General features: G+C 43.0%; 2 protein-coding genes across 3 annotated transcripts in view; both read right to left on the bottom strand.

Moving 5' to 3' along the window:
• LOC146676534 (carboxy-terminal kinesin 2-like) overlaps positions 1 to 13,271 on the bottom strand; it is a 296,438-nt gene that overhangs the window by 181,254 nt on the left and 101,913 nt on the right. The window lies entirely within an intron of this gene.
• LOC146676531 (protein NLRC3-like) overlaps positions 3,841 to 13,271 on the bottom strand; it is a 183,997-nt gene continuing 174,566 nt past the window's right edge. Inside the window, exons 3-4 of one of the 2 annotated variants that reach the window (XM_085402207.1) lie at positions 10,623 to 10,799; positions 7,233 to 7,428 (exon numbers count right to left, since the gene is read on the bottom strand). In XM_085402207.1, the coding sequence (XP_085258333.1) occupies positions 7,233 to 7,428; positions 10,623 to 10,799 (373 nt within the window). Of the gene's footprint in view, positions 4,069 to 7,232; positions 7,429 to 10,622; positions 10,800 to 13,271 lie in introns of those variants that run through there. The other variant, XM_085402206.1, reaches the window with a different exon arrangement.

Raw genomic sequence — 13,271 nt, 5'->3', positions numbered from 1 at the left:
AACCTAACTATGATTGTGTTTCAGGGAACGCTGAGGACTACTGCATTGTTTGCTCCATGTTAGATGCTAACGCTGACCGCAGCATGATTGAAATGGTAAAACAAAACAAAAGAAACACATAAGTCTTAGTATCATTACTTGCCAATCATAATTAAAATGTTGAGTAATAGTATTCACCAAACAGAATATGAGCCATTTATTTTTCCTTTCCAGGTGCAGTGTGAATCTTGCCAAAGATGGGCACATTTTGCATGTGAAAAATATAAAGAGAGCAACCAAGAATATAAATGCCAAAAATGTAGCCAGAGTCAGACAGAGACTGTGCAGAGACTGTAGAAGGACAGAGCAGCAGCAGAGCAGTCCAGATACACTGATGATCCTCTGTCAGATCCAGAGGGACACACAGGGATGATGCTGGACTCTACATTGTGTCTGACAGTGGAGCTGTTCTCAGAGCAGTTCACTCTGCAGCACTGACAGTCATCTGCACTTCTTCTCATTCCTCTGTCAGTCACTGCTGGATGAAGCTCTCCTCTCCACCTCCCAGTAACATGGCCCAGTCAGAGCGTCTCTACACACAAGCTGCTGCTGCTTCAACCTCTCTGGATCATCAGGACACAGCTCCTCCTCTCTCAGCACACACACCGTCCTGTTTACCATCATCACCTCCACCTGCAGAGAGAAGAAGGAAGAGCAGAGGAGATAAACGAGTGTTTCCAGAGACTCTTCATCAGCTGTCAGTCAGTGATGCAGCACATCCAGTATAAAGAGCAGCAGGGACTTCAGTGCTGGGACTGTACTAGGACTCATTGTTGCTTCACTTTTTCTAATCTTTGGATTTTTATTGAAGTTGATGAAAATGTTTTTCCCTCCTAGTTTGAGTTTGGACTTTCATTCATTAGAAGAACCTTGGTGTGTCCACTCTGAGCTCTGTAGGAACCCCAACAACAAGCCCAACAATCCAGATGGACGGTTCCAGCTGTTAACTGGAGGAATTCCATCCAAACATCTGCTCTCACTAAATTCTTCCTCACCTACAGACTGTGTTCTTCACTGCTTTAAACTTGGAAATGAATGCAGTCATTGGTCTGCGTGCTGCTTTGTTCAGAGAGCTGATTGGCTGTTGACAGTGTTTGATCAGAGCGTGTCAGCCGTTACTATGGTGACCATAAAGGTCAGAAACAGGAAGTGTTTGTGTCCAATCCTGAAGCCTGTCACCATTCTCCTCTCACAGCTTCACTGAGAAGCTGCAGCTTTACAGGAAACACTGGATCTTTGCTTCATACTGACTGTGTTTAGTACAATACTGCTGACAGCACCACCCACTCACTCCATCACTCTACTGACCACAGAGTCTCCAGTCTGTAGTCTGGACTCTGCTGAAGATCAGACAGCTGCTTCACATCTGGATCCTTCAGGTTGTTTCCCCACAGGTGCAGCTCTCTCAGATGGGAGGGGTTGGACTTCAGTGCTGCTGCCAGATAATCACAGCTGATCTTTGACAAACCACAGCCCCACAATCTGTATAAAGAATGAAAGATGTAAGTTTATTAGACAAAGTGTGAGCTTGAAATCATTCAGTGTTTCATCATCTGTTCAGAGCTGAAGAAGGTTCAGAATGTAGAAGTTTAGAAAATGGAAACTCCAAACAGCTGAAGCCAACAGGAAGCAGCTTCAAACAGGAAACTGTGCAGAGTTTCAGACTATATGTCCTGATGCAGCCAGTTGGATTTTGGAGATTTGAATCTCTGTTCTGTGACTAAGTCCTTGAATCATTTCTTCCAGTTGGTCCAACAAGACAGACTAAGTGTTGGACATGTGTTGTGGCTCCATTAGGGGAGCTTCTAAATGTGATGTGATGGCCCCTCTGGGTCTGTCAGGTCACAGCACTGAAGAGAGCTCAAACTGGGCACACACTTGTTCCAGTCTGGACCAAAGACTCTATACTGGGACTGAGGGACTGCTTTGACTGCACCCACTGGGACTTTTTAAAGGCTCATGTTCTCACTTAGATCATCGATTTCTACTTACATTTCTTTCTGGGAAAAATGGGGATTACTTTGGAAACAGGAAGTATTTTCCCCAATAAGCAGCCCTGGATTAGTAAATCACTCCAACATGTTCTCAGGCAGAAGAAGCTGTCTTGTTATGAGGGAGAGAAGAAAAAGATTGAGGCACAGAAACTTGTTGAAAGAGAGATAAAGCAGCTAAAATCAGGTGTAAAAGTAAAGCAGAGGATGAGCTGAATAAAGGACACTCAAGGCTGGCTTGGAAAGGAATGAAGTCCATGGTGGGGATGCAGAACAAGGAGCAAAGATGAATGTGATGCTGAATCAGCAGAAGACTTGGACTCATTTGATTCCAGCTTTGATATCATTGATTTCAATGAAGAGCTTTGTGATTGTAGCAAAGGGCTGGTAGCTCTGAGAGTCCCACTGATGAGGTGTTTGTGTGGAAATCTCTTAGTGGGAGCAAAGAGAGAAAAAGCCCTGGTCCTGATGCTGTGGGAGGGAAATGATTGAAGTGTGCTGTGAGGAACTGACTGGGAGAGTTTCACACATTTTCCAGTCCTCCTTGGAACAACAGGAAGTTCCCAGCACATGGAAACAAAGGTTAAGTGTCCTATGGCACTCAGTGATGATGGTGCTGTGGCCCCACCACCTCCACCTCTTTGTAAAGGAACTAACTGTAATCTGAATCTTCAAATGGAACTAAGACTTCCTCCACTAGGTGGCAGTGTCTGATGAGAAAGTGTTAGTGGAGCTGGCCTGGAGTCAGAAACAGGAAGATGCAGGATTTGGACTGAAATGGGGAAAAGTGGTTCGCACTAGTGCCTTAAAGCAAGAAGGTTGTAGGTTGAAGCTTGTTGGCCTTTCTGTGGAGGTTGGATGTTCTCCCACAGTCCAATGAAATGCTGCTTAGGTTCATTGGTGCTTCTAAATTGGCTGTAGGTGTGGATGTGAGAGAGTGCTTCTCTGTCTCTCTCTGTTGGCCCTGTGATGGACTGCTCACCTGTGCAGGTGGACCACGCCTCTTGCCCTATGACAGCTAGGGCACAGGCTGCAGCCCTGTGAGCCTAAGCTGAATAAACAGTTAGCAAAAATGATCCATAGATGGCCTGAAATCCCCCAGTTAGCAGTTTGGTAGATAGCTATGACATGCTAATCCCATCCAGCAGCTGTATTCTACCTGTAAGCTGATCCCTGCTGAGCCAAAGCACTTTTTCACATACAAATTACAACCTTTAATAGAAACCTATTGGTCAGCATCTTATTAGCCTGCTGTTAGCTTCATTCCACAGAAAACTGAGAGAAACTAACAGAGTTGATAAAGAATAAAGAGAAATGTGCTGATTTAAAGCCTTTGAAGTGCTTCAGATGATCTCTGTCCACTTCTGTCCACTCATTCATTCATGTAAGCTTTCTAATGCAGCTTTGATCTTCACAGTCTGCTTCATGAAACTCATTCTAACCCTGAATGTCAGAGTGTTCCTCCTTCTCTTTCCCATCATTCATGCTGGCAGTGGAGGAGATTTGGATGTTGGACTGTGTTTTGGATGATGTGTGTATGTTTGTGTTGGACTGCTGTCTGTAAAGCAAACGCACATTTTGCTTTGGATTTCAGTGTCAGACAGACTTTAAGGTGGAATGAAGAGTTGGAGAGTTTCACAGTGAATTATCCAGTGGAGGATTTTTCTTCTTCTTTGAAGGTTTGAAATGTGAACATTGTTCTGCTGCAGTCAATGGACTAAACCAGAGAAGAAGAAAACAGACTTTACCATGAAGATCCTCAGTGTGGATCAGTATAATATCAGCCTGATGTCTGCAGTTTAGTGTCAGCACAACTTTCACATCATATTCATCTCAGCACAACTAAAACATGCTGACTGACCTCAGAGTTTCAAGTCCACATCCTGGACTCTCCAGGAAACCACACAGATGCTTCACTCCTGAATCCTGCAGCTTGTAGTTGTCACTCAGGTCCAGCTGTCTCAGATGGGAGGGGTTGGACTTCAGTGCTGCTGCCAGATAATCACAGCTGATCTCTGACAAACCACAGTCCCCCAATCTGTATAAAGAATGAAAGATGTAAGTTTATTAGACAAAGTGTGAGCTTGAAATCATTCAGTGTTTCATCATCTGTTCAGAGCTGAAGAAGGTTCAGAATGTAGAAGTTTAGAAAATGGAAACTCCAAACAGCTGACAGAGTTCATACGCCTTTGTCAGGGTCAAATTCAAGCAAGACCATGTGAAAATTAAAACACATCATCCTAGGTGAACTTAAACACCTTTGTTCCCCTTTTGTTAAGACATAGAAAAGTACACCACACAAAAATACTGCAAAAGGAAACGGTCGCCTTATATACATAGTGTATAAACTCAAAATGCACATTTCACTTCAAATTAAGATTAAGGCTTTGAACAGATCACATAGTTCAGTTCAACATATAAGACTTTAAGAATGCACAAGCATCTACTTAAAATCTATTTAATTTATCATCCATGATATTATTTTGTACAATTCCAATGTATTTTGTTCATCTCCCTTAAATAAACAGGCAGTCTTAAAGTATGAAATATTCATATACAAACACATATAAATGTGTGTACTGTCTCAGTGGCTGATAGTACCCCACAGGCCTCAGTGTGAGCTTGAAGACATTTATAATGTTTAAGTAGTTTAATGTGCAGGTGCTGACGATAAACACATTTTGAATGAAAGCCGGGGAACTTTGGTAGCACAGAAACAAGTGGCTATTCTTTGTGACTATATGGATCACTCACAATACCATTATTTCACACAAAGGCACCAAATTAATACTCAAAAAAGCTGCAGCAATACACACAAATATAAACAGTACTTGGTGACAACTTTGCTTTTAGCCTTTAACCCTTCTTGACTACTTTTGATGTGGCCTCTATATTTTACCTTTAAAAACAGTTTATCTGTTATTTTCTCATTTTGACCAACTGTATCAGCACAATTTATCTAAATTCAGACAAAATTTAAAATACAAGTAGAAAGTGATATTTTGACTGTAAAAACCACACACATGTTTAACGAATCATCTTCATAACTTGAAATGCAAATAGAGATTGTACATTTTTAAAAATACGCACACGTTTTGCAAACAACAAAGTTATATGGTACTATTTACCAAAAAATGCAGCCAAGGCTCAGACGTTTTTCATATAATCATTTCAAACTATTTACAGAACAATCAGGTGTCAAACAATAGTTTGTGTCACTCTAACACATATGAGAACAGCACAGGGATAAACCTGCAGGTCTGACAGCAGGTGTGTCACTCAGCGTTTACACTGCAATCTGCCTTTGTTGGCTTTAAGGCAGCAACTGTGACGATCACTAGTAGAACTGACACACAAAACAAAACAACAGCTACACACTAAATACACAAGACAACAAACTAACTTGAGACCAAACACGGTAAACGTCACAAATCTCTCACGTATCAAAACTCTCTCTCTCTTTCGCTCACTCGCTCTCTCTTGCCGGTCACTCCTAAAACTTCCCCCTTTTGCTAAACAACCAAATGTCATGTTTCCATATCATTTTTGATTGGTCGACATGGTACATTTTCCCACCTATAGGGCTTTGGAGCGTGATGTCACGGGAGATGGGCCATGCCCCCTTCCGCCATGACAGTAGGCCAGCCAAAGGATACCATTTCAGCTATGGATCGTACGTGTTGTGTTGTCGGTTGCAACGTTAGATCACACGATCGTGAAGGCAAGAAGCTGGATAACGGGCTCTCTTTTCATCGTTTTCCGTCCTGGAGGCAACGTGAGGGATCCCATGTATCCGATATTACTAAACAAAGACGTCAGGCTTGGATTGCAGCGGTGAGACGAGCGGATATCGAGTTCTCTGCAATCCCCAGCTTTTTGTTGGTTTGCTCACAGCATTTTCTTTCCGGTGAGTTCTAAATTAATTCATATCACTCTTGAAAGGCTTTTAGTGTTATTTTCAATGTGCTGAGGTCATAGATAATGAGATAAAACATGCTAATGTGTGATGCTGCAGAACCACATCATGTCGACTGAGTAGCTTATGATTTGGCATTATTGCAGGCAAACCAGCATATGAAATGGATGTAACAAATCCAGACTGGGCACCAACACTGCACATGGGGCATGACGACATACCTGTATCAGACTCGGACCGGCACTCAAGGCGTACGCAACAAAAGCGAAAAAGAGCACCCATCGGAGGTAAACAACCCCCCCCCCTCTAAAAACATACTAAATTGCTATCACTGTACACTAATCCGCACATAACTTCCAGATGAATCACACACCTGTCATTGGAATATTGGTGTACATTTACCTTATGTCTAATTTTATCTTACTGGCTTTCGTTATGCAGCTGCAGAGTCTGAAGGTGTGCCCCGTGCAGAAGTGATTGATGAAGATCTGACAGAAGACCAACAGCAAAATCACAATGTCATGGAGGCAGTGGACAGCAGTTGTGTTGGACAAGTGGAGGTTGAGGTACCAGCTGCAAATGTGGATATACTGAAGAAATGTAAACCTTTTAAAATGATGACAGATTACAAACTCTCAGCTGTGTCTGTAATCAAACCTCTGTAACTTTGCTTCACTTCAGCAGCATCAGCTCATGTTCACATGTTGATTCATGGTTTGCTTCAGTTTTTGATGGACTGCAGAATATTTTGAAGGTTATCTGCTATAAAAAGCCAGAACAGGAAAATCTGCTTCATGTGTTTCTGTTTGATCCTCAGTGACTTTGACACAAAGGCCTCTGCTGTGATGATCACACCTCTGATCAAGTCTCACAGTGTCAGCTTTGTTTTTATACATATGGATATGTGCTGATAAATGATCAGAATTATAATATTTCCCACTGTCTGCTGTGTGCCGTGACCTTTGACCTGCTAAAGACAGTCAGCTGTGGATTATTCATTGTTGTGTCTGATACTTAGAACTGTGAGGAAGAACACTACACAGTTAATCAGGGTCCCCTCTCTCTGAATCAGGGAAGGTGGGCAGGCCGCGTGTGGGCCGCGGGCCATACGTTGAGTCTCACTGTTTGAAATGTGAACATTGTTCTGCTGCAGTCAATGGACTAAACCAGAGAAGAAGAAAACAGACTTTACCATGAAGATCCTCAGTGTGGATCAGTATAATATCAGCCTGATGTCTGCAGTTTAGTGTCAGCACAACTTTCACATCATATTCATCTCAGCACAACTAAAACATGCTGACTGACCTCAGAGTTTCAAGTCCACATCCTGGACTCTCCAGGAAACCACACAGATGCTTCACTCCTGAATCCTGCAGCTTGTTGTTCCTGCTCAGGTGCAGCTCTCTCAGATGGGAGGGGTTGGACTTCAGTGCTGCTGCCAGATAATCACAGCTGATCTTTGACAAATCACAGCCCATCAATCTGTATAAAGAATGAAAGATGTAAGTTTATTAGACAAAGTGTGAGCTTGAAATCATTCAGTGTTTCATCATCTGTTCAGAGCTGAAGAAGGTTCAGAATGTAGAAGTTTAGAAAATGGAAACTCCAAACAGCTGACAGAGTTCATACGCCTTTGTCAGGGTCAAATTCAAGCAAGACCATGTGAAAATTAAAACACATCATCCTAGGTGAACTTAAACACCTTTGTTCCCCTTTTGTTAAGACATAGAAAAGTACACCACACAAAAATACTGCAAAAGGAAACGGTCGCCTTATATACATAGTGTATAAACTCAAAATGCACATTTCACTTCAAATTAAGATTAAGGCTTTGAACAGATCACATAGTTCAGTTCAACATATAAGACTTTAAGAATGCACAAGCATCTACTTAAAATCTATTTAATTTATCATCCATGATATTATTTTGTACAATTCCAATGTATTTTGTTCATCTCCCTTAAATAAACAGGCAGTCTTAAAGTATGAAATATTCATATACAAACACATATAAATGTGTGTACTGTCTCAGTGGCTGATAGTACCCCACAGGCCTCAGTGTGAGCTTGAAGACATTTATAATGTTTAAGTAGTTTAATGTGCAGGTGCTGACGATAAACACATTTTGAATGAAAGCCGGGGAACTTTGGTAGCACAGAAACAAGTGGCTATTCTTTGTGACTATATGGATCACTCACAATACCATTATTTCACACAAAGGCACCAAATTAATACTCAAAAAAGCTGCAGCAATACACACAAATATAAACAGTACTTGGTGACAACTTTGCTTTTAGCCTTTAACCCTTCTTGACTACTTTTGATGTGGCCTCTATATTTTACCTTTAAAAACAGTTTATCTTGCCGATCTGTTATTTTCTCATTTTGACCAACTGTATCAGCACAATTTATCTAAATTCAGACAAAATTTAAAATACAAGTAGAAAGTGATATTTTGACTGTAAAAACCACACACATGTTTAACGAATCATCTTCATAACTTGAAATGCAAATAGAGATTGTACATTTTTAAAAATACGCACACGTTTTGCAAACAACAAAGTTATATGGTACTATTTACCAAAAAATGCAGCCAAGGCTCAGACGTTTTTCATATAATCATTTCAAACTATTTACAGAACAATCAGGTGTCAAACAATAGTTTGTGTCACTCTAACACATATGAGAACAGCACAGGGATAAACCTGCAGGTCTGACAGCAGGTGTGTCACTCAGCGTTTACACTGCAATCTGCCTTTGTTGGCTTTAAGGCAGCAACTGTGACGATCACTAGTAGAACTGACACACAAAACAAAACAACAGCTACACACTAAATACACAAGACAACAAACTAACTTGAGACCAAACACGGTAAACGTCACAAATCTCTCACGTATCAAAACTCTCTCTCTCTTTCGCTCACTCGCTCTCTCTTGCCGGTCACTCCTAAAACTTCCCCCTTTTGCTAAACAACCAAATGTCATGTTTCCATATCATTTTTGATTGGTCGACATGGTACATTTTCCCACCTATAGGGCTTTGGAGCGTGATGTCACGGGAGATGGGTCATGCCCCCTTCCGCCATGACAGTAGGCCAGCCAAAGGATACCATTTCAGCTATGGATCGTACGTGTTGTGTTGTCGGTTGCAACGTTAGATCACACGATCGTGAAGGCAAGAAGCTGGATAACGGGCTCTCTTTTCATCGTTTTCCGTCCTGGAGGCAACGTGAGGGATCCCATGTATCCGATATTACTAAACAAAGACGTCAGGCTTGGATTGCAGCGGTGAGACGAGGGGATATCGAGTTCTCTGCAATCCCCAGCTTTTTGTTGGTTTGCTCACGGCATTTTCTTTCCGGTGAGTTCTAAATTAATTCATATCACTCTTGAAAGGCTTTTAGTGTGATTTTCAATGTGCTGCGGTCATAGATAATGAGATAAAACATGCTAATGTGTGATGCTGCAGAACCACATCATGTCGACTGAGTAGCTTATGATTTGGCATTATTGCAGGCAAACCAGCATATGAAATGGATGTAACAAATCCAGACTGGGCACCAACACTGCACATGGGGCATGACGACATACCTGTATCAGACTCGGACCGGCACTCAAGGCGTACGCAACGGAAGCGAAAAAGAGCACCCATCGGAGGTAAACAACCCCCCCCCCCCTCTAAAAACATACTAAATTGCTATCACTGTACACTAATCCGCACATAACTTCCAGATGAATCACACACCTGTCATTGGAATATTGGTGTACATTTACCTTATGTCTAATTTTATCTTACTGGCTTTCGTTATGCAGCTGCAGAGTCTGAAGGTGTGCCCCGTGCAGAAGTGATTGATGAAGATCTGACAGAAGACCAACAGCAAAATCACAATGTCATGGAGGCAGTGGACAGCAGTTGTGTTGGACAAGTGGAGGTTGAGGTACCAGCTGCAAATGTGGATATACTGAAGAAATGTAAACCTTTTAAAATGATGACAGATTACAAACTCTCAGCTGTGTCTGTAATCAAACCTCTGTAACTTTGCTTCACTTCAGCAGCATCAGCTCATGTTCACATGTTGATTCATGGTTTGCTTCAGTTTTTGATGGACTGCAGAATATTTTGAAGGTTATCTGCTATAAAAAGCCAGAACAGGAAAATCTGCTTCATGTGTTTCTGTTTGATCCTCAGTGACTTTGACACAAAGGCCTCTGCTGTGATGATCACACCTCTGATCAAGTCTCACAGTGTCAGCTTTGTTTTTATACATATGGATATGTGCTGATAAATGATCAGAGTTATAATATTTCCCACTGTCTGCTGTGTGCCGTGACCTTTGACCTGCTAAAGACAGTCAGCTGTGGATTATTCATTGTTGTGTCTGATACTTAGAACTGTGAGGAAGAACACTACACAGTTAATCAGGGTCCCCTCTCTCTGAATCAGGGAAGGTGGGCAGGCCGCGTGTGGGCCGCGGGCCATACGTTGAGTCTCACTGTTTGAAATGTGAACATTGTTCTGCTGCAGTCAATGGACTAAACCAGAGAAGAAGAAAACAGACTTTACCATGAAGATCCTCAGTGTGGATCAGTATAATATCAGCCTGATGTCTGCAGTTTAGTGTCAGCACAACTTTCACATCATATTCATCTCAGCACAACTAAAACATGCTGACTGACCCCAGAGTTTCAAGTCCACATCCTGGACTCTCCAGGAAACCACACAGATGCTTCACTCCTGAATCCTGCAGCTTGTTGTTCAGGCTCAGGTTCAGCTCTCTCAGATGGGAGGGGTTGGACTTCAGTGCTGCTGCCAGATAATCACAGCTGATCTCTGACAAACCACAGACGCTCAATCTGTATAAAGAATGAAAGATGTAAGTTTATTAGACAAAGTGTGAGCTTGAAATCATTCAGTGTTTCATCATCTGTTCAGAGCTGAAGAAGGTTCAGAATGTAGAAGTTTAGAAAATGGAAACTCCAAACAGCTGAAGCCAACAGGAAGCAGCTTCAAACAAACACAACAAGAGAAAAAACTCTGAATGTTTCACATTAAAGTCGTACATTTATCACAAAGCTCAATTATGTGACAGACATTTCATCCCATGTCAGTTTGGCCTCATCCTGGGCCGGATTATCCAGCACACACTCTGACCACAGGCCCAGGGGCCACGCACAGCTGGGCTCCATCCAAGAGACAGCAAACAAACCAACACAATAATAAAAAGCACCATGTGATCTTCTTACATCTTCAAGACAAACATAGTAAAAACATGAGCATATTTGTTTCCTGATAAAATGATGTGACAGGTAGAACAGAGTAAAGTGGTGGTGTTACTGTTAAGTCTAATTGTTGAATGTTGCCATTGTGTTTCTTAAATTTGTACAGTCTTAGTTCAAGCAGTAGGATCAAAGCCATTCCTTTGATCCTGGCCACCTCTCCAACCACTCTGTGCTGGGGGAGGTTTTATTGTAGATACATCCTATCTGGAAGATCTGTTTCTTTTGATGTAAACTTCCTGGGTTTACGACCCTTTGGTCAGCAGGAGGTAACACACACACACACACACACACACACACACACACACACACACACACACACACACACACACACACACACACACACTGTTAGTCTCTCCCAAACTCAGCTACAGGAAAGGAAAGAGGAAGAGGAGAAGAGGAGGAGAGGGAGGCCACCCTGACCATCACTCCAGCTGAAAACATCACACTTCTATTAAAGTTGGTGAGGAAATGTTGAGCAGGATGAGCTGCTGGCTAATCTGGAGGCTGTAGCAGCAGCTCACAGTCACAGTGGATTTCCACTCATGAAAAAGCTCTGGCTGCTTCATTTCTCATCTCATATCAGAGACTTTAAAGCTTCACTGAAGCTGTACTGTGATGCTTCCATATCCCAGTGAGGCCTCCATAATGATTTCAGCTGTTCTGTACACACACTGTGTGCCCTGTATGGCTCAAAGTCTCTGCAGCCTGTTTTTATCTGCTATCATCAGATCTTCATCATCCTCATTCACATCCCTCACACACTCTACAGCCTCATCAGCACCGACTTCATCTTCACTGACTGATGGAGCACAACATGAACCTGTGGAGGCTGAAACACTGTCCTGTCAAACATCTCCCCGTCACCACTCCACTTCTGTCAGCCTTCGGAACCATGATAACAGGGTTCTTGCTGATCGGAGCTGGCTTGGCCCTGACTTATCGGAGAAATAAGAGAGCGGAACCAGCTGTTCAAACCCCCCCTAAGCTGACCGCTGGAATTGAAGCGATGGGACGAGGCGCGGCCTCCCACACCGAACGCAGCATGGTTAACACCTTGGAGACGCTTACAGCTGCCGTGAAGACTCAAACTAACACCATTGAGCGTATGATGGGATACATCAGAGAGGGGCCTGCTCACAATAACACCCTTGAGCGAAAGTTGGATAACATCGCAGAACGGCTCACTGTAGCTGTGGGGTCTCAGAACCAAAAGAATGACAACACCACGGAACAGAAGCTTGATACCATCATGGGGAGGCTCGCAGCGCTCCAACGGGAAATCGAGGCCCCAGTGTCAGAGTGCTAAATTCGCTGCTCGCATAAAGGAGAAATCAACAATATTCTACATTTGGACACCACGGCGCCAGCTGCTAGGCCCAAGGCTGGAGCCCACCAAAACAACTCCCTGATAACGACTGTGTGATGACTATTCTTCCCATCCCATGAAGGACACCTGGATCGGCTGGAGGACTGTTTACTTAGCCTGATAGAGCGAAGGACACTGTCTCAGCTGAACTATGGACACGCACACACACACACTTACACTGATAAGCACGCACTCATCCCCCTCCCTTCCAAACGCCTTCGATGCTTGTTCCTGTGGGGGAAGGCAGCAGGTCTGCGTGCCGCGCTGAAATGATAGCATGGTGCAGGACGACTGCTGTGTTCCTTCGAATCACCCCCCACCCCCCTATCCATCCCCTGTGGCTTGTCATGTGCTCTGATGTTGTGATGTGGACATTAATGTGCTCTCTGTGCAGAGGAGTTTTTTTGTTTCCTGTTCTCATGCTGTCCTCCCATAGGTTGCCCAGGTTTCCCTCTTGTACTTTTCCCAATGTTGTGTAATTTTTTCAGTGTTATTCTCCCAACGCTGCCGATCTCCGACTGTATTCCCTTGTGTTGTCTTGTTGTTGTGTGTGTAAGTCGGGGGGGGTCCTATTCCTCTGTGGGGCAACCTGCATATGGCCAATAAAGCATTCATTCATTCATTCATTCATTCATTAAATGAACCCTGCTCAAGTCTGTCACTTCTGTTTGGAGCCAAAA

Source organism: Rhamphochromis longiceps, linkage group LG3 (assembly GCF_057381845.1).
Source record: "Rhamphochromis longiceps isolate RC_006_pf linkage group LG3, R_longiceps_female_GT1.1, whole genome shotgun sequence".
NCBI classification, from domain to species: Eukaryota; Metazoa; Chordata; class Actinopteri; order Cichliformes; family Cichlidae; genus Rhamphochromis; species Rhamphochromis longiceps.
The sequence above is the reverse complement of the archived record's forward strand: the minus strand, read 5'-3'. Positions and strand labels throughout refer to the sequence as shown.